Consider the following 26,193-nt stretch of genomic DNA (forward strand, 5'->3'; position numbering starts at 1 on the left):
ACTCTGCTGCTAAACTTGGGAATTACCTGATGCCTCAGCACTGGCTGCGAGCAGCAGCACACAGACCATTTTTTCCCCAGCTCTTTAGAAACCAGTTACCCGGAGTAAAGCACTGACTGCAGGGGTGGAAACAGCAAAAGAAACTATTATTCTGCAAGGCAAGTAAAAATTCCAATAATGTTCATCATTTAGTCAAGTAACTGCCATAATAGCAATACTTCCTGAACCTCTTGAGAGGGGTTTTGCTTTAGGCACAGACCTGACTGACAATTAGGAGACCTGTGATTGATCCCAAGGGGTACCAGAGACTCTAAGGAATTCAGACTCACATAAGGACAGAAACACCATGACCAAGATAACCATGAAACAGAGACAATTCTATTAGACATAATTTCTTTTTTTTTTTTTCCTTTTTTTTTTTTTTCCAGTAAATCCATGGTAGTCCTACTACATTAACAGTTTCAGTTTGGGAAGTGAGAATCACTCAGTAGCTCCAGCTGAAGTGCATGAGACTTTTTTTTTCTGTTGGACAAGAAGGTATCAGAATCATCAGCATTGACTTGTTAATTCTTAATGTCAAGACGTTTCTGCACTGAATTCTCACCACCCAGGACCAGCAGGGCTTTGCACTTCCACTTCCCAGGTGATGTATGCAGGAAAGGCAACAGGGTAAGGATGGAGTGCATCTCCTTGCTTGCTATCCAAGCTCTATATGCTGGTACAAGTTGCAGAAAAACGTTTAATTTTATACTATAGCTACAGTTAGAACAAAGTTTAAGAGACTTCACTTCAGAAAATTGGAAAAGTGCCTCCTTGGGATTAGGGCTGTGTTAGCAGGGTAATTTGGCTCACTAAGTGAATTTGCATGCAGATCTTGCTGCTTCAACAAAGCAGAAGAAAATATTTTTCATCCTTTTTCGCTGTTCATTTTTCCAGAATTTGCCTGCCAGGGTAATTGTCTAGGATGGCAAGTGATTTAAGATCTGGTTTGCAAACAGAAGTATAATGAGGTTTTAATATCTGGCATTTCCAGAGCAATAGCCTAGAATCCCCATAAAATGAAATACACAGTCAGGAAGAACAACAGATGCCTCCTGGGTTGTCAACAAGGAGTCTCTGTCTTCAGTGCCTTTGTGCAGTTGAAAAAACAAACAAACAAACAAAAAACACCAAAACGATTTGAGATGTCAGATGATAATTATCCGCGATGACCACACAATGCTCATAATGAGAAAACAATGCTCTTTGGACTTCAACCCAGGGCAGCACCCGCCTCTTCCTCTCTCCATCCCTCTGGCTAGCTGAATTCAAGCTAAGGTGGGAGCCGGCTGGGCAGGCGCGGTGCCCCCGGGCAGGGGCAGAGCTCCAGCCCCCCTCGGGCAAAGTGCATTTTGGGCCCCGGCCAGCACCGCGGGAGGATATTGGATTACTTTTCGCTTTGACAACAGGAAGTCTGAGACAAGGCATTTCCCATTCTTGTTCCAGCATTATACGAATGGCCTTTAAAAAGTGTTGTGGAGAAGTAAACACAAAGGAATGTGCCACAAAGGAATGGTTTTTAACAATGCCCTGGTTTTCTCCCCGTTCAGCTGTGAGGCTGTGGACTCATCCTTGCAAGTCAGCGTGATTCTGCTCACATCATGGCATGGTGAACTTCTTCCTCTGCCCCCCCTTTTCAGTGTCACTAACCAGGAGACCACTTGCACTTCAAAAATGGCTTCTCATCTGGGGCTCTAAGAAAAGACCAGAGAATCAGCTGGCAATTTGGGGCACATTTCCAATAGTGTGAGTAGGTTTAGATCCAGACCCATCTTCCCGGTGTTACCCAGATCGAATATTTAATGTTCACTTCAGTCCTGGGGGGAGCATCCCTGGTGTGCTTGGGTCTCATGGCTGAAGTCCCACCACCTCCTAGGCGAGGCTGAACAGGTCTCCATTGTCCTTGATGTCTAGGGGAGCCTCTCCCCGCTCAGACCCTGTTGTCTGACCCTTGTGGCTTTTCTTCCCTTCTGCAGTTCCTCTTTTCCCCCACCTTATCCTCTTCTGGAAATCCCTTTTTATCCTGTATCTCTCTCCCCACTGTAATTGCTTCTTTCCCTGTTCTTCTAAAATGAGATCTTGTGTTCAGTACCTTAATTTACAGCTTAGACTCATCCCAATCATTGTGTCAACAGCTGGACCTACAAGAATATAGGAGATGCCTTCACCACTGCCCTTTCCCTCCTCTTCCTCACCCATCAGTTGAGATGTTGGCTCTGCATCTCAGGAAAAGAGGATCTGTTCTGAGACAGCCCAAGGAGCTGGGAGGAGAGGGTTTGCCTGGGTTAGCCCTGTACCATCTTGTTGATTGAAACCTGCTCTTGAAGCAGCTGCTGAGGCTACTTTCAGCTGGAGTTCTCTCCTGAGTCCTGTCCTGAGCAGATAGTTTGAGCCTCATCTTTCTGAATGTTCTTAAAATAAGAAAAAAGACCAAGTCAGCAATTAGTAGACTGTAAATGTTTTTTGGCTTTTTATTTTTATTTATTTATTTATTTATTTATTTATTTACAATAAGTAATGATAAAGCTCAAAGTTTTCAGCTAATTTTTGCCCACAGTCCTGATTATGGCGTATAGTCTATATTAGATCCCCCTATTCACACTTGTCACTACAAAACCATTGCTGACATTGTGTTAAAAAGGGAATTCAAACTCATGGAACATGAGATGGAAAATGAGTTCCTTTTCCTACAGATACTGAAATTTCAGGTTTTGCTGCTCTCTGCTGAGCAGCTGTTGCTAGATGCTGAGAGGTGTATCTCCACCAGGGATCCCTGGCCTGGAAACTACCATCCACTGGGTCATTCAGAGTGAGTTTTGGAGAGGAGGTTGCAGGTTGAGACACTGATGTTGCACAAGAAATGTAGCTGCACATCTGCCATTAAGGGCAGTGGTGAGCAACAGGGCTGTTCAGACAAGCTCACCCTCCACAGCCAGGCTGATCTCACCCCACTGATGTGGCAGTTTGTGGTGGCAACACACCAGGTCCATGGTTTACAGTTACTGCCCACAGGCTCCTGCAGAGCCTTCACCACACTGTTATTGCCAGTACTTCTGCCTGTACCTTTCCTGATAGACTACCTGCAATTAGTATTTTTGATGTAAATGAGGAGTAGGGCCTTACATTTGATCAGAAGAGGTCTGAGTCTGAAGGAGAAGGTGGCTCAGGGTCATGGTTTATGGGTGCCCAGGGTTTCTCTGGGACATGCTGTGCCTCTTGGTTACAAACAGTTCCAACATCCAGCACCAGTGGCCTTTCCTTGGCACATGGGCCCTCCAGCTAACCAAGCCATTTGATGACAGGAGTTTATTTGTCCAAATCAGTCGTAGGTCCGTGCTAGACATATTAACCATTTTAGTATCCTGGTTCCTCCTTAATGTTTTCTGCTTTCATCTTCCCTACCAGAGTCAAGCTGAGAAAGAAAGAGATGGTTCCTGGTGTAGTATAAACCTCCCTTTTAATGTGAACCTCTGTGTCTGATACCACATAGGAAAGGAACTTTGTTGTCAAGAGCTGACTTTCCCACTTAGTTCAGTCCTCCATCCTGCTGCCAAGGGAATAAGTGTCAGATTCCTCTGAGTTTTCTCGGATGAATGGTTAGACCATGCGGGTTTGAAAACTTACTAAAAAAAGGAGGCAGGGCTGTGTTTCCATTTGCTTGTATTGTTTTAAGCAAGTAGTTATGTTCCACAAATAAAAATGTTCTTTGTTTCATGCATAACAGTAAAAGAGGCTGGGAGGCTGAGGCTCTCCAGAAAATCCATCAGGAATTTCCCAGTCTGATTTTTAACCTGTATCACCTCACCAGGAATGAGGCGCTCTGTGACTGATTCATATTTTGATAATGCCATATTTCTGTGCCATGTGTCAGGCTTTGGCACCATTGTTTCTAGTGAAACATTTTTGTGGGAGGCAGAATGGGAGGTAGGTAAGAAGGCAGCTCTCCTTGGTGAAACGGATGAAAAATATCTCCCATAAACCAAGAGAAACTGCCAGTTTGTTGGAATGTAACATAGTCTGCCTGTGGCTCTGCCATTTATTGTGTTCAGAAACTAAAAGCTCTGGTTTTTTTTTCTTTTCTGATTTTTTTTCTTTTTTTCTTTTAGATTCAAGACAAGCTGCATAATATTTACACCCTTCTGTAACAGATGAAGGGAGTGAGTCATCATGCTTATCTCAGACTATGGTCCCTGGCAGCATTACCCGAGGCACTGTGCAGTCATAAATCCCAGGTCAGAGTAGGATGGAGCACAAGCTCTGGTGCTGGATCACCAGATCCACCTCTGGGTGCTAAGTAGCAATGATACACACTTGCACAAGGAATCCTGCATCTCTGGGTTATACTTAAATTTGGGCATATTATTAAAGATTTGGGGAGTCTTGGTGTAGTTTTTGGTTTTAAAAAAGTTCTGGGCAAAACCCAAATAGCTTCAACTTGATAAGTCAATGTTTTTTTAAATCTTCTAACCCCACTTATAACTTCATTGGTAGCAAATTGCATTTGAAAGACTATTTTAATCTGATACCTTACATGGTTTCACCAGATCAATGTGATATCATACAGAGCAGAAAGAGTGAAAGCGCTGAACCTGTGTGTTGCTCTTGTCCGGGGCGCTCTTCAGCTAGAGCTCAGCATCCAGCTCTGTCAATGCATCTTAAATTGACCTTTTGTTCCTATTCCTGCCTTCTCTGGAGAGAATACCAGTGAACTTACTGCAGCTTTATTTGGGGAGGTCTAGTGTTGATCAAAGAACAGGATACTTTCACATACAGAACATTATGAGATAAATACTAATCTTAGAAACAGAGAGGATGCAGAGCATGCCATGTCCTTTCATAATGAGCTGTGACAAGAAAATAAAATTACTTATCTGATAATTCTGAATTGGGGAGGGTTGAAAAGAGATTTCAAATAGGCTTTGTATTGCTTTGCTCAATGATAATGACATTATCATGTTTTCATAATAACAGATTTTTCGGTGTCCTTTTTCATACTAATTGTGACATTTCTGCTTCAACATTCACGACCTTTTATCTCTCCTCCCACTGTACTCCAAATAGGCATTTCTCCACTGAGAGCCTTCCAACACTGATCCATGTTATCACTGTCAAACAACCACCTTAATATGTGAGTATTGTATCACAGATGCCTGTGACAGTGAGCTGCAGGCGTCTCAGGACAGAGACTACAGAACACATCTGGAGAGCAAGATGGCTAAAACAATGGGGAGGAGATGAAAGTTGGTCTCCTTGTTGCAGAGTCCTCACATGCCCCCTGAAAGCTTTTCAGCCTGCCTCCATGGCTGAGCTTTGCCTCTTACTTTTTCAATACGGCTCATAGATCCTTACATTCTCTTAGTGCAGTAGGGCAGTACGTTTTGCTCTTCCCCCTTGAAAAATGTATTATGCTTTGGGATTTAGGTGTTGAGGCAAGAGGCAAGCGAGTTGTTGTGTCAGTTCATGGTTTGACACTATGCCAGAGCTAACGGAGGTTTAAACCAAAATGAAAAGCAATTTACACTAAGTGAGCTGGAGGTGATGATGGGAGAGGGAAATGAACATTTTGGGAACTTCTAAATATTTTTTGAGCTGCTGTCAGGCTACAGGGTTTGCTTTCTATTGGCTTACAACTTTATTGTTGTTAGTATCAGGATGGCCCAGATTCCCTCAGGCATCTGATAACCAAGGGGAGTCCTTATCTTATGTGGTCTCATATGCACTGCACATCTCCCACTGGTGGTCTTGCAAGCTGTCATAACATCCATCCAGCAATATATCTCAAGACATAAATAACAACTGAGTGTTGCACAGAAACTTTGGCTACATCTACATGCATTGCTTAGAAGCTTGCAACATTTAGCATGTTAGAGGCTTCCCATGGCAATACTCTGGGCTTTACACTGGGCTCTAATTCTGGGTCTATGACAAGTTCCTTTTACTTGGGCAGTACATCTCAAAGTTTGTCTTTATATCCACCACTTACTGATGACTTGGAGTGCAGTGCACTTAATGATGGAGACCATGTGGGAGACCTTATCTGGGGAAACTTACTGCAACCAGACATTAAGACAAGCTTGTACCTTCAAAGACAAGTTAAAAACTTCAAAAACCTGACATGAAGATCCCTCAATATATGCTCATCCTGGCCTCCGCAAGCCAATACTAATAGTAGCCTAGAATGGGAAACATTCATCAACACCCCCTCACTTTGATATGTGTCTGTTTAAAAAAAAAAGTACACATTTGATACTGGCAGCAGAACAGAAGCCATTATCTTAAGGAACAAGGTAACACATTTGAGACTCTGGTTCTCAGGTTTGGCGTGTACCTGGCATACACATTTGCTCTGGCATACCAGAGTTTCTGATTGTGTTTCTCTCATCTGAAGGGTCATATATTAAGAAGTATGTCCCCAGAATCCTTTAATTAACCAAATTCAAACCATAGAGTTGAGCTTGCTAGGTATGTTATCAATTTGATGCCCCCAATTCTCCCTGCTCCCTAAGCCCTATGAGCTTAGTGATAATGTCCAGTGAAAAGGCTTCCAAGCTGCTGAGCCCTCTCTAGTGGGAATTTATCAGCCCTGCTGCCTCTCTAGTATCAAGTCGAGACTTGTCAGTAAATGACTCTTCTTTCAGAAGTCCTACAGGCTGGGAGGCAGATTTCATTTCATTATCGTCTCCTATGAGAGCAGGATGACTCTTAGTCCTGGGAAGAAGTAGGTCATATTAGGGAGCCTAATAGGATTATGATCAGTTTAGTAGGACACTGGGAAGGCCACAGATTTCCCCCGTGCTGCAGCTGACAAACACTGTGCAGCACATCTGAAAGTGCTAAATGTTCCTGACAAAGGAAAGACTTAGATTCTTGTTCTTCCAGTACATACCTACTTCTACCTTAGGAAATAAAGGAAAGAATTGACAATCTCCTAATGGGCTCCAGGGAGCCATTGGAAAGACAATGCAACATTATTCCCATTTCACTCCTGACTCATCTCTTTATTCATTAATCCTCGAAATTCCCACTGTCAGAGTGGGAGCTGTCAGTGTGGGGGATGCAGGGCTGGGCACAGGCTGCAGCCCCAGCTCTCCATCTCCCGCTGTCATAACTGCAGCAATTATATCCTCTCCACTGCCTCTAGAGGGTAGAGCAATCATGAGTCTCTAGCAGGGCAGGCAGGGTGAATAGTGCCATTTCAGTCTCCTAAAAGCTTTAGAATTTCCTTAGCAACCCTGCACAAAATTTGCCAGTCAGTGCAGCCAGCCGGCAGACCTGAGACTGGTGATACAGCAGTTTTGCAGCGCTCTGCCAGTTTCATCCCACTCCAAACATATTCATAGCAGTCTCATGGAAGTCCCAGGACTGCTTTGGCAGCAATTGTGCAGGATAAATAAAGCTCCCATTGTTGCAGATGACTCTGCTTTCAATTGCATGGGAATCCAGGACAGCTGGGACTTCTGACTGATGAAGGTTAGCACATTGTACCACTTTGCTAGTAAGGCAGGGCTTGAACTGCAGCACTACACGGCACCTTTTGGAGCTTATTGTTGGGCAGCTGTTTCCTAATTGCTTGCAGCATTTTTCTAAGTAGCTAAGCCTTCACTACAATGTTTAATTCCTGTGTCCCCGGCCTCACTGCACTGCCACTTGAACAGGCATGAGTTAATATATTCCCAGCGATAGGTATGCCTGGATCTTCACATAAATATGGAAGGAGTCTTTGCCTTAAAAACCTTAGGGGGAGGAAAGGTTTATATCATGGGAGCAGAAGACAAGTCTATAATCAAGGGCTTGTGTGATTTCTGAATTGTTGAGAGGAAGAAACAGTGCTTTTTATTATATGCCTTTATAGAAAGTCTTTTTATAGTGAAGAGTGAACTGTGCAGGTTCACTTAGAGTAGCCCTGATCATGACCTTGGAAATGATTTCTGAAAACTCTTCAGTTTTCACTAGCTGTAAATATTCCTTCCATTCCTTCTAATTAAAAAGACCTGACACAGCTCCTTGCACGCTACTTAAACATTACAATACATTTATTTGTCCTTCCAGTCATCTACCAAACTGAAGTTACTGCTTCTGAATATACAGCATGTACAGGATAGAGATACAACCTTTTCAAAGACCTTCATTTCCTTAACAACATTTCTCCTAAAGCATTTAAGAAAGTGCAAGCAACTTCCCTGAACCAGAAGTTTCCCAGTAGTAGGCATCTAAATAATTAAGTGTTATTGACAATTTTATTCCAGAAATCTGGTCTGCCTATACAGCACATGTTTTTTTGAGCCTGATCAGAGCTCAGAAGGCAGTTTATATAAATCAGCCTCAGGATGGTAATATGATAGCAGTCACACTTGTTTATAACGCAGGCTTCTACATGGTGCAAAGTCTGAGTTTGATTGTTTATAGCAGGCAATGAAAAGACATGCCTCTTGCTGGCCTGCTTTGAACCACTGAAAACTGAAAAAACCCCAAACACTCTGCAGCCTTTTTTTTCCCCAGAAATTTAATTCACTACCTTGCAGCCTGTAGAATAGGGAGAGGAAAAAATAATCAAGTGAAGGCAGACGGTTTTGCTTGAGTCTAACCCTCATCCCATGGGCCAGACTGAGAGTGTAAAGCACGTGCCTCTCCACACCAGCACAGGGTCAGAATTCCCGTGTCACACTGAAGTGACAGCCCCGGGCATCCGAGCCCAGCAGGGCAACAGCTAATTGCCTGTGCACTTGCAGCCAGCACGCTCAGCCAAGCTGGTCTCAAAGAGGAGGCAAAAAGTGGAATTGAGACTGCGAGAGATTTGTTTAGTTTCCCACTTCTCTGGATGCCAGACATCTCAATCTGCCTGCAGTTTGGGGAGGGAGAGATCCCCAGGGGAGAAGGAGGGAAGGGAACAGAGGAGGCTGCTTCCATTGCTCTCTCAGCACAGCAACACATTGAGAAATAAGGGAAGACAGAAAAGAATCTTGTTAAAATATAGTCAATCAGGACCCTACAAAAGGAAGAAATGTTGCTTATAAACAATTATCTGACAACAGGAAAACTGACAAGACTTGGTTTCTGCATGTTCTCCCTTGCAGCTTCTCTGATGTCTGATAGCACAGTTGTGCTTTTACAGCTTTGATACCCGGGGAGAGTGGTAGGTTTCTCCCCTGTGCAGCACTCTAATAGAGTGACACGTGGAACTCTAGATTTATTCATCTGGGAGTTAATCTTCTTGCTGCTTCTGTGAACAATGAAAAATGTACAGGAAACAGCCTGACCCCAACACAGACACACTGAGGAGAAATGCAGAGGCACGTCCTCACTGCTGAAGCAGGCTGGCACGCTTGAGCTTTGTCCCGGACAATCACAAGTAACACCACGTGTCTAACTTGGGGATCATCTTTGTTTTTATAAGCTAAATGGCAATCTTTTCCCTAACAGCCTTCCCACAGCCCTCCTGCAGCCAGGCACGGTGGGCCAGGGATGGCAAACAGCCCTGCCGAGCACTCCTGCTTCAGCCCAGGCACTGCACACGTGGGAAGCACTGTCCTCAGCTCTCCAGAACAATACCCCCAATAGCTGGGTCTCCGTCAGCCCTAGCATAACTTGCCCTCTTAAAGCTCTCAGTGAACAGATCATTTGTGAGTATGCAAAGTACCACAAAAAGAAGAGTGGCCAGGATTGCTCTGCAGCCAAGATGTCTGTGTTGCTGGTGAGCAGGCAGCACTGGCGGGCAATGCAGACCCAGTTTATGGCCGTCGTAAAGGCAGCGTGGAAAGTCACCTGATGCTGGTGGCTCAACACGGCTGTGGTTTATGGCACATTGTTTTCCCCTGTGCTGTGCTTCCCTGGGATCATGGCATTCCCTGAGGTTTGCAAGATGCAGCCCCAGTCCTCCAGTGGCCTGGACTGACGTACATGTATTGAGTGCATTGAACTGGTTTTACAGTTTTACAGCAGTTGAGGACTTAGCTTGCAAAGCCTGTAGCCTTATAACTATGTTGTCTTGTTCATTTTGTTATCAGACTATCCTATAGCTCCCTAGGAGGGGAACTGCATTCACCCGTGGCTGTCCTGTGTTCTCCTAGCAGGATGAGCTGATGTGAGCTCCTTTTTGGAGAGCTGCTCCAGGCTGTGCTCTCCAAGACAGACCAGGATATTTAGAGGATATGCTCAAGTTTTGGTTTGTTTTTTTTTGTTCCCTTTATCACTTTTCAGTATCTTCCTTTAACCTTAATTTTATATCTATACTTCTGGTGACCATAACGACTGCCTTTCCTTCTCTCTGTTAACATTGTTGGCAGTAATAGTGTAGCTATAGAGATGTACTGTCCTGATTGCTGTACAACGATTTTAAATCCATAAAGAAAAAATAGAATTGTTATGTTGGTGCTGACCTTTGCTGTGAGGATGAGGTACAAATCACAGAACTCTTCGTTTTCTTTCCCTTGCTTCCCAGTCCCCTCTGTTCTTGAATTAGTTGGCATTTCTTCCAGCTCATCACCAATGTGCTAAGATGGTGATAAACCTTACAGAAAATTATTCAGGGAGTGGGAGTAGGTAGTCTGAATTTATGAATTTTGAATTCCAGATATATTGCAGAACCATTTTGCCTTTCTGTTACAAAATTCTTCTGGGGCAAACCAAGATTATCTACAGGTTACTTTTATCCTTTTGTGCTTCTTTCACTTACAAACCTATTTTTCTGCTTCCTGAATTCAACCATTAAGGCTACACGATCCATCAAGGAAAGATCCCCTGAGAGAGAAACCATTGATACTTGAAGCCTCTTGCTTCTTGGGAGCAGTTCCTACAGAACATCTGCAATGGCTATTTTTTTTTTATTATTATTTTTTTCTAGAGCAAAGATTAAGGAACAGTCCTAAGCAGCAGAGACAACACCAGGCTGCTGGCTGCAAAACATCACCCAAATGCCTTCCTTTGGTAACAGAGCTAGTCAAGCATCTTTTGCATAGTAAAATCATTTAGCAACAAATGCAGGCCACAAGGAGTTTATTTGCATCACTGTTTGGTATAAGAAATGCCACACACGAGCAGCTAGTAAACTACAGATTTTATTTAAAATGTCACCAAATGTATTCTTTTGAAAAAAAAAGTCTCTCTATCTGCTAATGCAAAGCAAGATGACAAATCTATACGAGAAGACATAGTCCACACTCTTCCTGCTCTAACAGGTCTTCCTCTGTTTCAGTGAGATGAGCCTACTTCCTGTAATTTCTGTGGTAATTTTTCTGTACACAAACTCCCAATTACTGCAATATGCATGTAATTGGTTGTTGTGTTTTTTAATCATGTGGCCAGGTAATTTCTCCATAAATTAAGCATCAATCTAGGGAAACAAACAAAAATCAGATTTTCTACATGCAGCTTTGTAAGAAGACTTAATTCCCTTGCTCTCAAGAAAAGAGGGGACTGCCACTGAGCCTGGCATCTGCTGCTCCCCTCTGATGCAGGCTGCTCTTCCCAGAGTGATGTTCCATCCCAGGGATTGTCAGGTGAGCCCTGGGAGTATTTGCCAGGCATTAGGAAACACAAGATTTGTTATTTCATTGATCGATCTGCTTCACATTCTGTCTTGTGGAAATGGAGAGTTGGATTCAAGTATAAGAGGGAAAGAATGAGGAAGCTTCTCTGGGCGGGAACAAGCAGAGAGCTGATGGAGCCAGAAGAACAGGTAGAACAATAACATCAGGACCCGTACGCCTAGCTCCTTCAAGCAGTTTATTGCTGTTTCTCTTCCTTGAAGTCCCATGTCCCCAGAAATAACTCCAGAACCAGCCCTAGCTCCCTCCCTTTTCCTCATATGATTTTTTCTGGTGAGAATTTTCAAAGTGCTCTGAAGAATTCAGCTTTGAACATTTCTGGCCTTCCGGCCTCCCTGATGATTATAAAATAGTTTTTTTTTCTTTCTTTCTTTCTTTTTTTTTTTTTTCCTCCCCCCCCTCTTTTTTTTTTCTTTTATCCTCAAAACGGTGATTTTTTTTTTTCCCCCAAGTAACGGGGAAGGAAAAGTAATGAACCTGAGTTGCTTGTGACAGAGAAAGGAGAGGGTGAGTGCAGGAGAGTCAGCATTGCACAAGGAGCAGGTACTTGCCCCTGTGAAGCAGCAGTTTCCTTGCAGTGCCTCAGGGCAGAACACAAGAAAGCCAGGAGTGCTGTGCACTCTCACACTGCAGAGTGACCTGCTCATCAAACGACTGCATCCCCCTTCAGAGCTGCACCCTGTCAGAGGATCCAGGAACATGCCTGGGCTTCCTTGCTCTCGGGAGCTATTTTCCACCCTCCCTGCCAGGACTTTCACCCACCCCTTCAGGCAGTGGGTAAGCCTGGGCTTCCCATCCTGCTTCCCCTCTCCCACCACACTCAGCTGTAGCTCCCTCCACTCTGCTACCAGCTCCCCAAATCTGTGGCCATTCTTGCAATCTCTTAAAAGTCAACTAGGGTCCTTCCAACTATGTATATATAGCATAGGTTTCCCTGCTATGCATATCAGAGAACTATTTCCCTTTTCTGTTCAAAAATAGCTAATCAGTAAGTCCATGTTCTCCACAGACAGCAAAATCAGACCAACCATCTACCTGGCCAGTAGTACCTGTCACGTAGCCCAGCACCTCTCCATCACTGCCACTATCTGATACTTCACCAAGCTCCAGCACACTTGGGACAGTAGATTAAAATCAGCAGTCTGAGGTTACAGTGAATTCAGCCTCACTCCTCTCCAAGGCAGAGACATCTGATCCTCTGGGGAATCAGGCCCTAGATTGCCACTGTCATCAGCCCAATATGCTGAAGGAAAATAACTCTGGCCTAGGTTGGTCTTCATACAGAACTGCAGCAGTCCCAGGCCTAATTCACAGCAAGTTGTCCTTGCTTTTTGAGGGCAGTGACTTCCAGCAAGAGGATGGAAAAGGTGACTGACAGTAGTGACATCTTCAAGCATACCAACCTTTGCAGCGTCGTATTTCTGGGACTGTGTGACATTGCTATAACTTATTGTTCAGGAACACAGGAAATTAGGAGATTGGACTGGAAAGAGTTTCCCACTTCCTTGAAACTAGCACCTAGCTGTTGTATCGAGAGATGATCAGTAACACATTGGAAGCATCCTTAAAAAACAACCTACTTAAACATCAAGTTACCTTCATATTTAAGTAATAGTCAGCTCTCAAATTACAGGATACAGAGAGGAAAAAATCAATTGCATTAGGCTTGCAGGTCTGCAAACGTTCCTGTGTAAAGATATGCATAGAAATATCCCCACTGAAAACCTATGTGTGGGCCTGAGGGTTTCACGATTCATCCTCTTCCAGTGGTAGCTGTGCTGGCCAAAACAATTATTGCCTTCATCAACTCCTAAGAGTCTGTGAAACCAGTACTTCAGTCAGTCCTATCTGATTCCTACTATTTTAAACCCCTTAAGGGACAGGCTTCCACTTTTTCCCTTGAAAGGTATGTCCATGATGTAATTAAGTTACACTAATAAGCCATTTTTCACATATTCAGCTTAAAGATGTTGAAAAATATTCTCTCTCCTCTTTCATCTTTACTCAAATTCCCAGAACAAATAACTCTTTTCTTTGTACCTGTGTAAATCCAAAACATTTCACAGGATAATATGTTTCTGCATTAATGTTTGCATGGTTTTGCCTAGTTGTTGGTTTGTTCTATAGTTTTGGTTAAGCTTTAATGCTGTGAACACCTAATAAAATCTTACACTATACTAGCAACATCCCAAACAGTATTGATTGTCAAACACCGGCTGCCTAAAAGAGGAAAGTTACTGATTCATAATTTTTGCATTTGAAGAGAACATTCAGATTCTCATGCCAGTGAAGATTCCAAGTCCTACAACTTGGCTACTCAGAATGAGATAAACACAAGCCTTTGTAACCTTGAGAGGTTTGAGTCCACTCAGTGGTGGCTTGGTACTACTTCCAAGCACAAATGATGGTCTCCATAACTGGATCTGCTGCTCTGTGCAGCTCCCAGTTTGAGCAAGAGTTAATGTTTTACCAGAGAAATAAATCAGCCAAGGAAAGCAAAAAATAAAAGTGGATGGGAATGGGAAGAAAGTCTGACAGAACAATACAGAAGTTACAAAATCAGTATCTTATTAGACTCTCTCTAACAATAGGACAGAGGTGAAAGTCTCCTCAGAGAAGTCAGTTCTAGTGAGTCTCTCCTGAGGTCTGTTTTGATTCTTATCCCTGGAGAATCATGAGGTGACAAAGAATGAGAAAAGCCATGTAAGGATGGAAATGGTAGGGCAAAACAGTATTTCATATTTAAAACAAAAGGTGAAGCAGCTCAGAGAAATCTCCAGCATAGCATTGCTTACTCTGGAAGATGCACATGAGACTGCAGCACAAGAGCTAAGTAATGCTATCCTGCAACAGAGGAGGTTTCTACTTAAACATCTTGGTTCCTGTAATATCAGAAACAATGTCCACAGCACAGGATGACTAAAATAGGATCTCTTGCTGTAGACCAAATCTATATCATAGTGGTTTTGTAAATGCAAGGAGAAGGTCCACATAGCTAACTTGCAGTTGCAGGGAAATATCCTAAATCCCCCTACCATAACCTAATCTACCCAATCAGTGCTTAAATCATGCTGCTAAACACTATATCTATATTTCTCTTCAATACCTCCAGGGATGATGACTCTACCACCTCCCTGGGCAGCCTGTTCCACTGTCACTGGAGTACCTTGGCTGTTAGACAAGGTGTAGGTTACAGTGTTGCCCGCTGTGTTGATACCAAGGGAGCCAATAGACCTTCCAAGGGAATTCTTTTGCTCAAGTAGTACTTTACAACTGGTTTATATCAAAATTTAGATCAGGGCCTCATTATAGATGAAATGGCAAAGTAGCTCAAGTCTCTTGGCAGTGATTCTCAGATGAGCTCTCTGCAGCACTGCACCATGTAAAATCTGCGAGAAGATAAATAAGGGACGGATGCATGAAACTTGCTTGATGTCACCAAGAGAGTACTTAAGAAACCAGACAATGAGTGGTTCTAAGGAAGTCAGCAATGGGAGACCCACAGAGGCTTCAAAACAGAACTTTTTGCAGAAGGTTTCAAAAATATCTGTTGCCATATGAACTCATAGCAAAGTCTTAAGAGTCTAATTTGAAATAACTCAGTTTAGGTAAAACCCGTTGGCATTTTTATATTGAGGACTTGGGTGTGCTGCTTCCTGTGTGTATTGGGCAAGGTCAGTGCTTAAAGTGTTGGGTTCTGATGGACTAAATTGCCAAAGAATCATCAAATAAGACTGCCAGTCCTTCTTCATTTACAGCTGTAGGTCTTTCCAGATTTGAAACCCAGCTGAACATCACTCAAAATCTTCTGCCAGAGGTAAAAGATTTGCCTTTGTTAGAAAGCTTCTGACAAATTATTTGAATATTCCAACCTCTTGGGGCTTGGTCTGTGTTGAAAGATGACTTTTGCTCCTCAGCTTCTGCTGTGGAGGACCTCTGGGACTGATTTCCTTGAAGCTACTCAGAAGCATAAAATCCTATTAACAAAGATCTCCCCTGCTGTGACAGAAGCATTTATATGAGTCCATGAGCTAACCCTTGGCAGAATCCTCCAATTTGATGGTGATACTTTATCTGGCCTATGGATGGAAATATGAAAGACCCATCCCATTGAGCACGCAGAAGCACCAAATCAACACTTCTGTAGAAGATACTGTGCATTAGGCCATTAAAGAAAAACTTCTTGAAGTATCAAGGCCCCTTGAGCATTGAGGCAGGAAGTACAAGAACCAACAACAGCAGTCTGCCAAAGCAGTGCAGCAGCCTCCAGAGAAGCCAGGGAAATCAAGTGTCAGAGCAGGTTTCAACATGCATCCTATCACTGCAGGCACCAGCCTCCAACACTGGCAAAGCAGTGATGATTCCATAAGGACTTCCTCTGCCAGGCATAGTCAGGAAGAAATGATGGAGGATATTAAATGTATGTATACATATGCTCGGTGGAAAGAGTAAGTGATGACCATAGGAATCCTGCTTTCTGCTTAATGCAGCTACTGCAGACATGGAAGATCAAGCCAAAAGTAATTGAAAATTACCTTATCCTGAGGATTCCAGATCAAGAAGTGAATTCTGACTAGAGGCCATCATTAAAATTATCAATTCAAGCATTTTCTAAGCATAGCATGTCTGAAAAATTAAACCAATAATTTCCTTTCCTCCCCATGCTCTGCTACTGACTGCACCATGCATCAGAAGTATTTAAAATACACCTAAAACTGTGCAAGAGGTATTTCCCTCCACTTTTCTCAAAAGAATTAAATGATTTATCCTTGCTAAAAAATAAGCTCAGCCAAAATGTACCCTGAGTGGAAGGCCACTTCATTCCACTACAGTGAGACAGGAGGGGTTGCCTAAAAATTAAGATATACTGAAATAATGACAGCCTGTGATGGTAGCACCAACAGAAGGTTTAAGTAAGTTCCATATTCAAATAACAAAACAGCTTGTATTAAATATAATTAATATTAATTGTTAAATATTGAGAACAAATGAAGGTAGTCAGATGCTACATTTGGCTTTGAATTCATGTTAATTCATGCTCTCATCTTGTCTCCCGCACTCTATTGTCAGTTCTCCTTCTCTGTTCTCTAAAAGTCCAGCTTCCTGACCTCCTCTGAATGCAAACTACTGCTGATAATAGGAAGAAGTGCAATGATGTGATTCCACATGCCAACAACTCTATCAGTTTTAGTTCCATTTCAGAATCCCAGTTAAATTAATCCTTCCTATTTTAAAGTCTTCAAATGCAATTGCCCCAGGGAGCCTTCCAGATGTTTATCACTGTGCTTCCAGCCCTGCTCTTTCTATTACTCTAATTGGTATCTTCCTCCTCTCTGCAACATTCTGCACATTTCTGGCATTGCCCTGGTGAGCAACTCCTCCTCCTCAGACCCCACAGATAGGAGCAGTTTCAATGAATTAACTCTCAGACTCTGTTCAAGTATCTGTAGCAATCATTCCTGTTCACATATGCCTCTGAAAAGTATCTTAAAAGGAGAAAAAAAGCAAACAAACAAACAAAGCCATCTCATTTGTTTCTCACAGTTTCTATGAAGAAAGGCTGAATATATCTTTTTTATTCTGTCCTGGGTTTTTGGCTTGCTTGCACTCTGACCTCTCCAGCTTTGCTAGCTGGCAGATAGCATAGGAAAACCAGGAGGATGACAATGACAATAGGGCTGACATCTGAACAGAGAGCAGGGGTTTCTGATCAAATTTCTTATTCTTCATCCTACTGAACTCAAATTCCCAATAATACACAGGAGACAACTTACTCTGGGAAAAATGCAGCAGTCACATCTCTATCAAAAGCCAAAGGGCTTTTCATAGCAGCAGCTCCTTGTAGGAACAATGAAGCTTCATAATTCTGATACTCCTTTCACACACACACACACAAAAGGAGGGGAAAGACTTTTGTCCATTTTAGTGTGAATTTCTGACCTGAAATTAAAATTTGAGACGTTGAAGGATGTTGCGTTGGTTCTTGCATCTGCCTGCACAGAGTTCCATGCAGTATCAGGGCTCTGAAGTGACAGAGTCATGTCTTTCCAGGACCTAGTTTTATTCACTGCAAAGGAAAAGGTGTATCTTTACCTTTGAAAAGTTGCTTTCTGTTATTAGCTTAACTTGGTTTAATTGATTGTCTCTCTAGGATCTTTTCTCTGCCACTTAAATCTATTAATTCAGCCAATGCTGTAACAACATTCATCTGAAGTGAAAATGCCAGCTTCAGATTTCAGTTGTCATGTTTTATTTAGCCATTTTGTGACTGAAGATTTTGTGGGTTTGCTTTTTAAACAGTTTACAAGAATAATCTCCAAAACTGGAATCTGATCCATCCGTGCAGATTCCACTCACTTCATTGGCTTTACCTGGCCTGATCAAATTGCAGGATCAGTTCCTACATTCGTACTGAACTCTGCCAGATTGTAAATAACACATTGAAAAGAAATCAATCTACCCCTTAATATATGATGGATGATGCTAATATGATAGCTAAAGATTCAGTGTAGCCATGGCATCACTTCTGCTGATGCTGCCCCTGCCCTGTTTTCACGGTTTGTTTAACTGTCAGGATAAAGTGAAGACCAGGCTGAGAAGCATCAGTGGCAGAGAGGAGGTAATCATTGAAGTGGATTCTTGCAAGAGGGAAAGGATTTGTGGGGGCAGGTTTTTCTTCTGAGGAAGAAGGTAGAGGAAGGAGATAAGAAAATTGCAGTGGATAGATGGCACTGTAGGTCTCAGGCTGTCATCAGCTTCATGGTCCACAAAAGCTACACTCAGTACCCAGGTGGGGATTTGGTGTGTGGACAGAGTGGGGAAGGAGCCTGGTATAACTGTGGGTATGGTCCCATGAGTGAAAATGCAGTGTCTTGAGGAAGAACAGAGCTGACACAGAGACACATTTGCATTCATGTATATTCATCCAGGAACGCAGAGTAAGCTGCACAAGCAGCAACCCCAGTTTTGCTGGTTTGGTGCATCCATATTAAGGGTGTGTGCTGGTGCAATTGCCCTTCTGTCATTACATGGCTATAAATTCCCTTAATTACAGACACGGGCACCTGCACGCATTCTGGAGCACCATAAGCCACGCGGGAAGTGAGCGTAGAGACTGGCCAGGAGAGAACATCTGTGCTGAAGCTAGGGCAGCTGGAGGAGCCAAGTGGGAAGCAAGATTTCCTGAAGCAGCTGAGGAGCAGGGAGGAAATAAGCAGGCTGGCAGAAATGCTCCTGATGTAGTTGATGCTGCCATGGAGCAGAGAATGGACTAAGCATCCTGCCCCTTTTCTTCAGCCCAGTTTTCTGAGGTTCCCTCCTACAGGTTTCCCTGGGGTGGCCATCAGGCCCTGCTGCAGATGGGAGCTATCCCAGTGTGGGGCAGCAGCAGGGCAGGCTGAGCCTCCCTGGCTGCTCCCAGGGTCAGGATTCCTCACCCAGAGCACAGAAACACAGCAGAGACACGGGGCTCCCTCTGGCTCCTAAAGGCTCAGCCTGGGGCACAGGCAGATGAGCACTGGCCTCTGAGGGTTTTAAAAATAAACAGCCTGAGTCGGATTTATTTTTAAATTCCAGGGAGGCTCAGGAGGTCAGCCTCAAAAAAATGAAGCCCATTTCTTCAATGGCACTTTAATAAAGATGATAGCACCTCTTTAACTTCAGGATGACTAACGTGGAGAGAATGCTAGGAGGCTGCAGCCAGTCCACAGCCCTGCTGACCCCAGAGCACACAGGGAGGGATCTCCTCCTAGTCTACAGCTGTGGCCTGGAGGCTGAAACCCTTTGCTCAGGTGCAGCTTCACCAGATTCCCCAGTGCTCTGTGTGGGCACAAGGGCCAAGAGGGACAGGATTAGGTGACAGAATAGAGGCCTAAATTTAGACAAGACTCAGTAAGTGGGTGTAGGAAATGAAAGGAAGGAGTGGAAAAGGAAAGACAAGAATAAAAGTGATAGGAATGGATACATAGACTCTATTAATCATGTTCCTGCTTCAGATCTTTATTAAATATCAGTAACCCTTGCTAGGGATTTGCCCAAATCTCCACGAGGAATTTGCAATCAGAACTACAGTAGACAAGAATCACTGGCAGAGGGATGTGGCTGCCAAGGATGGGGCGTGCAGTGCAGAAACAGATTTATTAGGAAAATAGCAGGCATTTATGGAACAGCTGGATAAATTAGTGACTGGATATCAGTGCTGGAGTAGAGGCTGGGTGAAATGCCAGCCATAATGATATGGCCAGGTGGTTATACAGAAGAGGGCTGTCCTTTCTTTTGAAAGATAGAGCATTTGCTGTCTTCTACTGGAGAAAGGTGAATGGCAGAAAGTTTCAGGAGTGGGTGGCAAGAGGCCACCTATATTCAGCAGAAGTATTATTTGTATAGTTGGGATAAAATGTTAGTGTATATTGTGATCCAGACTTCACCTTAGGCTTGGCAATTCAGATTTGCATTTTGTGTCTAGAAACAATTAAATCACAGTGCTACAATCATTGGCTGATGGTATAAAACACCTACTATTTAATTATTTCAGAAATGCATTTGAGATTATTATATACATATACTTAAAATTTATTCTCTCTTAAATATAAAGTAGCTGAATCAATCCTCAATAGTTCTTCTTTTTTTTTTTTTACTCACCACTTTTTTCACACAATATAAGTGTAAGGTACTTCAGTCCATATTGTAGCCAGATTCTGGAAAGATAAATTTCAGTTAAATTAGGAATATATAATCAGGTGCTTGATTGCAGTATGTCTTCACAACTTGATGATACATTCATTGTTCCTGCATCCAGCTACCAACAGAAACATTCCTGCCACTTTCTTCCACACCACCCTTTCCAGAGCAAAGGATTTGTACTGATGCATTTTGCTCAACTTCTGCTCCTTCAAATAGGAGAATTCAACAAATTTTGGAAAATTTGCTACCTTAAAATGAGCTGAAGCTCAGAGTAGTTTTTGTATGTAAAATAATGTTTTCAATGCTTATGGTAACTTCAGCTTATGGTTAACTTCAGGCACTCCTTCCCTGCAGTAGGGACATGGTTTTCCTCAGTTGCCCACAACCCCGGTGTCTGTGGCTGAAGAATCAGGCAGCCACCTCCTTGTTGTGACATACTGGTTCATCCTGAATTGGGGATCACTTGGGGAGGGAGGACAGAGGAATGAGTTTAAACCTGTGTATGATTTAGGAGGTTGGAATGGAAGTCATTAGGGAAGAGCAATGGTTCTGGGAGGCAATTACATGGAAAGACTGGCAGCGTGGAATTCAAAGTTTAGGATATTAAGATCTGTGCATCAATCTCTGTCCAAACCTCTGTCCTAATCCTCCTCTTTTGTTGAGATATTGTAAACCCAAGTTTGGCAGATTTGTAATGTCTTTGCTTGGTTCAATAGCAACAATCCAATTCTGGGTTTGTAAATAATTTTTCTTTAAACGGTTTTTAAGAATTGAGAGGAACAACAGGGAGAGTCAGAACGTACTTTTTGGAAGGCAAACTATCAAATTACCGGTTTTGAAAACTGATTTTCTCAGTAATATCCTCAACTTCCCTTGTTTTTCCTCTTTCTAGCCTTGGAGTTTTACTACTTATGGCAGGGCCTCAGACTTGAAAATTATTTTCCACTCCTGCCCACCCCTGCAGACTCCCACGTTGGCGAGAAGGGGCCAGCTGGAGCCCAGGCAGGCTGCTCTTCTGCCCCCGATTGGTTTTGATTTGCTCATTTTAGAAACTAGAAAAACAAACACACTTTGAGTTCACTTATCCACTTGCGGTCAGACCAGCGCTGTCTGCTCTCCTCAATACAAATTTCATGAAAAAACATTGGCATCCAGGTGAGGCACACGCCTCGTTTACCGCAGGTTTCCTCCTTTCCTCTTTGCACAGATCCTGTGGAGCAGGGGCCACCTGACACAAGGCCAGGGGGAAACCCCCCAGCCCGGCCGTGTCCCGGCCGCGCTGCAGGGCGCTGGGAAGGGCTGCCGGGCCCCGAGCTCACCGTGAGCCCCGTGCCCAGCAGGCCCGGGCACCGGGCGTGAAACGAGCCCGTGGTGCCCCTGCCGAGCCCCCAGGCCCGGCCGCAGCCCCCGCGGGGCCTGAGCCCCCAGGCCCGGCCGCAGCCCCCGCGCAGGCCCCGCTGCCCCGGGAGGGCGCTCGGCAGCGGCGGGGGGAGCCGTGCGGGGCTCCCCGCTGAGGCGCGGGAGGGCCCCGCGTCCCGCAGGGCGCGGCCTTGGGGCCTCCGTCCGGGGGAGCCGAAGCCCCCGCGCCGGCCGGCGGGCACTGGCAGCCGCGCGGGAAGCCTCGTTGGCGGCGGCAGCGCTCCCCGGGCTGCGCGCAGGTGGCGGCGGCCTGCGCAGAGGCCGCAACGGCGCCCGGGCCCGGCCCCTCCGGCCCCGCCCCTCCGGCCTCCTGTAGCGGCGGCGGCGGCGGCTGCTGTTCCCGGGGCGGCCGCGGCGCTGCCTCCCCCTCCCCGGCTGGCTGGGCTGCCCCTCATGCGGATGTGACATTTCACGGCGTTTACCGCAGCCGCCATTTTGAGACAGAGAGCGCTGGCGGCGGCGGAGCGGCAGCAGCGCGCCGGGCCACAGGCAACGGGGGCGGCCCGCGGGCCGGGAGCAGCGAGCCGGGTGTCGGCCAGCGGCTGTGCCGGGGCGCTGGGGGGGGCGGGAGGGCAGAGGAGGGGCCCCGCGGCGCCTCCCCGACTTCGCAGCGCCGGGGACACCTCGCCGGGGGAGGGGGAAGCGCTGGGCGCCGCCGCCGGGCCCTGACTCCTGGTCTCCCGTTTCCCCCCCCCCCCCCCCCTCCCCCTTCCCCTCTTCCCGGTCCCCTCCCCTCCGGCCCCCAGGGAAGCCGCCACCCCCGGCCGGTCCCTCCTCCCCACCCCTTTCCCCCGACCGGGTGCCGCCGCCGAGATTGGGCGAATAGCGAGCAAATACGTGCGCGTCTCGCTGCCTCCGCCGGCTGCCCGCTCCCTGCCCGCCGGAGCCCAGCCGCAGCCCCCCGAGGCGGGTGCCCAGTCCCGGCCGCTGCCCAGGCCCCGCCGCTCCTCTGCCCCTTCCCCTCCTGACACAGGCCTGCAGCCCCCAGCGGGAAAGGCCCAGGCCGCCGCCGAGCCCGAGCCCCAGCCCGACATGAACCACCATCAGCAGCAGCAGCAGCACCAGAAGCCCGGGGAGCAGCAACTGAGCGAGCCCGAGGACATGGAGATGGAAGGTAAGCGCCGGGGCCGGGCAGGGCCCCGCGCCCTCAACTCTGAGGAGAGTTTCCCCCCTCACCCTCTCGCCTTGCTGCCGGTGCCCGGGGCTGCCCGCGCTCCCGTCCCTCTCGGGGTGGTCCCGTCCTCCCTCCGCGGTAAACACGCCCGGCCCTCTCCTTCCCTGCAAGCAGGGCCGGCCGTGGCTCGCCGGCCGGTGCCCGGCCGTGGGCAGCCGGGACCGCGGGGAGCGCTTCCCGGAGGTGTTCGGCGGGAGCGGGGCGGGGGGGGAGGAACCTGGGGAAAGTTGCGGCGGTGCGGAGCGGTGCGGGGCCGGGGGAGGTGGCCCGGGGGGGGCTCTGCAGGAATTTGCATGGTGGGAGGCGGGGGGGAGGGTGCGGGGGCAGCGCTGCTACAAAAGGAGCCCCGCTCCCCCGGGGCCAGGCGTGCGGCCGGGAGCGCGGACCTTCGGCCTGGCTGTGCCCGGCAGCCCTGCCGCCGGGAGGTGAGCGGGGGGGCGGCCCGCCCGGCCTGGGCTGGTGGTGGTGGTGGGGAGGGGTCCGTCTGGAAGTAGTTGTGATTCCGGGGCAGGGTTTGGTGCTGTTGGGCGAAGGGGTCGCGGCCGTCCCGGGGGCGGTGAGTGGTGGGCAACGGGGCCTAGTCCGGGCCGGCCCAGCCAGCGCCCGCCGCTGGCGGGGCTGGGCGATGCGCTGCAGCCCTGCCCGGGGCTGTGCGGGGCAGCGCGGAGCCTCGGCCCGGGCGCTCATTGTATGCAGGCAGCCACGCTGCTCGCCATTTTTAATTAACCCTCCTCTGAGGGTTATTTACAGCAACCGCTGCCGGGCGGGCCTAGCGCGGGGTCGGCGGGCAGCGCTGGCCATGTGTAGCGCCCGCACAGCCCCGGCCCGGATCCTGCACCGTCATGCAGTTGCGCTGCTTTCATAAAGGAGGCACTACATTTTCAGGCTTGTTTCCCCGCTCCCGTCCGGTGTAGTCTCCAGTGGTGCCTTTAGGTTGTGTGGGTTGGGGTGTTTTTGTTTGTTTGTTTGTTTTGTTTTCTTTTTTTCTTCTTTTTGCATTGTGTTATTTTTACACACCCTTCCCCCTTCGAACAGCACCTTCCGACTTGAATTCAACGATGTGAACTTATTTTTGGGCAAATGTAGTGTGGGATTTGTTCCCTAATGAAGGGCAGCCACAGTATTCTGACTTGGAGGTCAAAAACACCAACTACCTAAATATCATTTAGAATGCCCGGCTGTGAAGATGCCAGTTCCCTTATGACTGATTTAATCAACAGTGACACAAAAACTCACCTATTTTGCTTGGAAGCATGGCAACCGACTTAGAAAATGTACCTTTCTGCCAAATTATAGCCATGGAAATCAGGAGGAGCAAAGGTGTTTTAGTGGAAGTTTGTCATATTGACTGTGAGTTTACATTTCCAGATTAGGAGGTCATTACATAAATCCTGGCTGTCTTAATCATACATCTTTATTTAATAAAATGATAGTTAAAACTTATTCACTAGCAAAGCGACTGGTTTTGGGTTTGCTTTAGAAAAATCTCCTGACTAGTGCTTATACACTGTGTGACAAAAGCAAAAGGTAATAAAATATACCTCATACTCGTTTGTGTGCATACAAATATTAACATCTTGTGGGTTGTTTTCTAGCAGATTGTTTGATAGCCTTTAGCAATCTGCGTTTTCTCAATAACCTTTCCAAGTCCTTCAGAATATTGACTGTATCCCAGCACTTTTATGGGCTTGATGCTCTACCATGCTTGGCACACTGTGAAATGCTGAACGCGTTTACGCAGTTGAAGGGTGTTGTCCAGAACTTCTCTGTACAGCATCCCCACTATCAGTGGGGATCTGGGAGTCCAAGATACATGTGAAAGTCTTGTTTCTGGTAGTGGAAATCTTACACTGGTGACCACCTCCATTGGAGGGGTGAGGAAAGTGTGTCTGTATTTCAGTGTAGTGATGCCAGGAATATGTTGTCTCAGAAGTCTGTTTGAGATCTGTTAGGCTGCCCACAGGTGATTTCAGGTGATAGTACAAACGTGCTAACTTGTGAGTTTACAGAACTGTCCACTTATGCAAAACCAAACCAAGCTTAGCCTTTGGAGTTGTTTTGGGTTGTTTTTTTTTTGCAATTCTTCCTTGATTTTTCTTGAGAAATTGTTAAATTTACAAGATTGCAGAGATCAGATTATTGGGAACTTTTAATAAAAATTCATTTCATGGACAGATGTTTATATAGTGTGTAAAGCAATGTTCATCGTCTTAATGTATGGGTGTTCGTGCTTTCTTAAGAGAGATGATTTCAAGTAGTGAGGAAAATATTTAATAACATGTAGTTAGCTTAATTTTAACATGCACAGAAGAGTGTCGAATGCCATTCTTCAGTGAGTGATCACGTTAGATTTAGGAGGTATGTGAAGAATGTGCAGTGGAAAATTGCACATCTTTATTTTGAATTATGTGAAGGTTTGCTTATTCTGTATATATTATACTAGATGAACTACTTTTCATGAATTAAATAAGCATTTCGGAAGCAGTAATAGAATTGAGGAATTAAATTCTTTAGGATTAAATCAGATGTGGTATTTTGAGTATCTGCTCTCATGTCTCTGTGTTTTTCCCTTCCCTTCTTATGACTAATTTACTCTTCCTTGATGACCTTACGGACACTGTGTGTAAATGAAAGTAGTACTAGAAAGGGCTATCAGACTTCAGGAGGGAGAAGGACATTCCCTTTAGAAACAAAAATTACTTAATCTCTGCATCATGAAGGAAAGAAACAGTGACAGCCTTGATAAAGGGCAGGTACCTGCTCAGCAGGACCAAGTGTGATGCAGGCTCACCTACTTGCAATGCTTCAGCTGAAGTGCTTTGGTGTTACTAATCACTTCCTTGTGTGTTTAGTCTTCTGTTACCTGTGGATGTTGTTTGTAATCAGCTTTAACCTCACCAAGACTTGGCAGTAGTGATACGTGGACAGACAAACTTTAAATTGATGAGAACTGTCAGAAGTGGCCGTGTCTCCTGTGCTGAAGGCAGCTGCTTCCCTAGCTGAGGGCACAGTTGGACAAACAGCATTTGCTGCCACTTGTTTGCACATCCTGTGCTGGGCTAGTGCACCTTCCTGTGACCAAAGGGTGATCAAAATTAAAAACAAAAAGTAGGGTTTTAAAAGGCAATTTAGGTTTTTTATTTGGTTCACCCTGCAACCCCCTTTAGTGTTGTGTGGCTGTGGTGAAGGTTTGGCACTGGAACAATGGAGGGAACAAGAAAGGCTTCTTGAGGTGGCACTGATGCTGGCAGTTACCTGACCAGATTCTGTCACTAGCCATGGATTTTGTGTGTGCCTCCCATCCATTGCTGCATTTCAGTGTGTGATTCTGGCTGC

The 26,193-nt window shown here is 45.7% G+C and overlaps 1 protein-coding gene across 1 annotated transcript in view; it reads left to right on the forward strand.

The window, feature by feature from the left end:
• The first annotated feature begins 22,149 nt into the window (after nt 1-22,149).
• The window catches only part of USP7 (ubiquitin specific peptidase 7), a 67,766-nt gene continuing 63,722 nt past the window's right edge, over nt 22,150-26,193 (forward strand). The window contains exon 1 of the mRNA XM_051632050.1: nt 22,150-22,797. Coding sequence (XP_051488010.1) covers nt 22,716-22,797 — 82 coding nt within the window. The 5' untranslated portion in view covers nt 22,150-22,715. The remainder of the gene's footprint in view (nt 22,798-26,193) is intronic.

This window comes from Apus apus, chromosome 14 (assembly GCF_020740795.1).
Source record: "Apus apus isolate bApuApu2 chromosome 14, bApuApu2.pri.cur, whole genome shotgun sequence".
NCBI lineage: Eukaryota > Metazoa > Chordata > Aves > Apodiformes > Apodidae > Apus > Apus apus.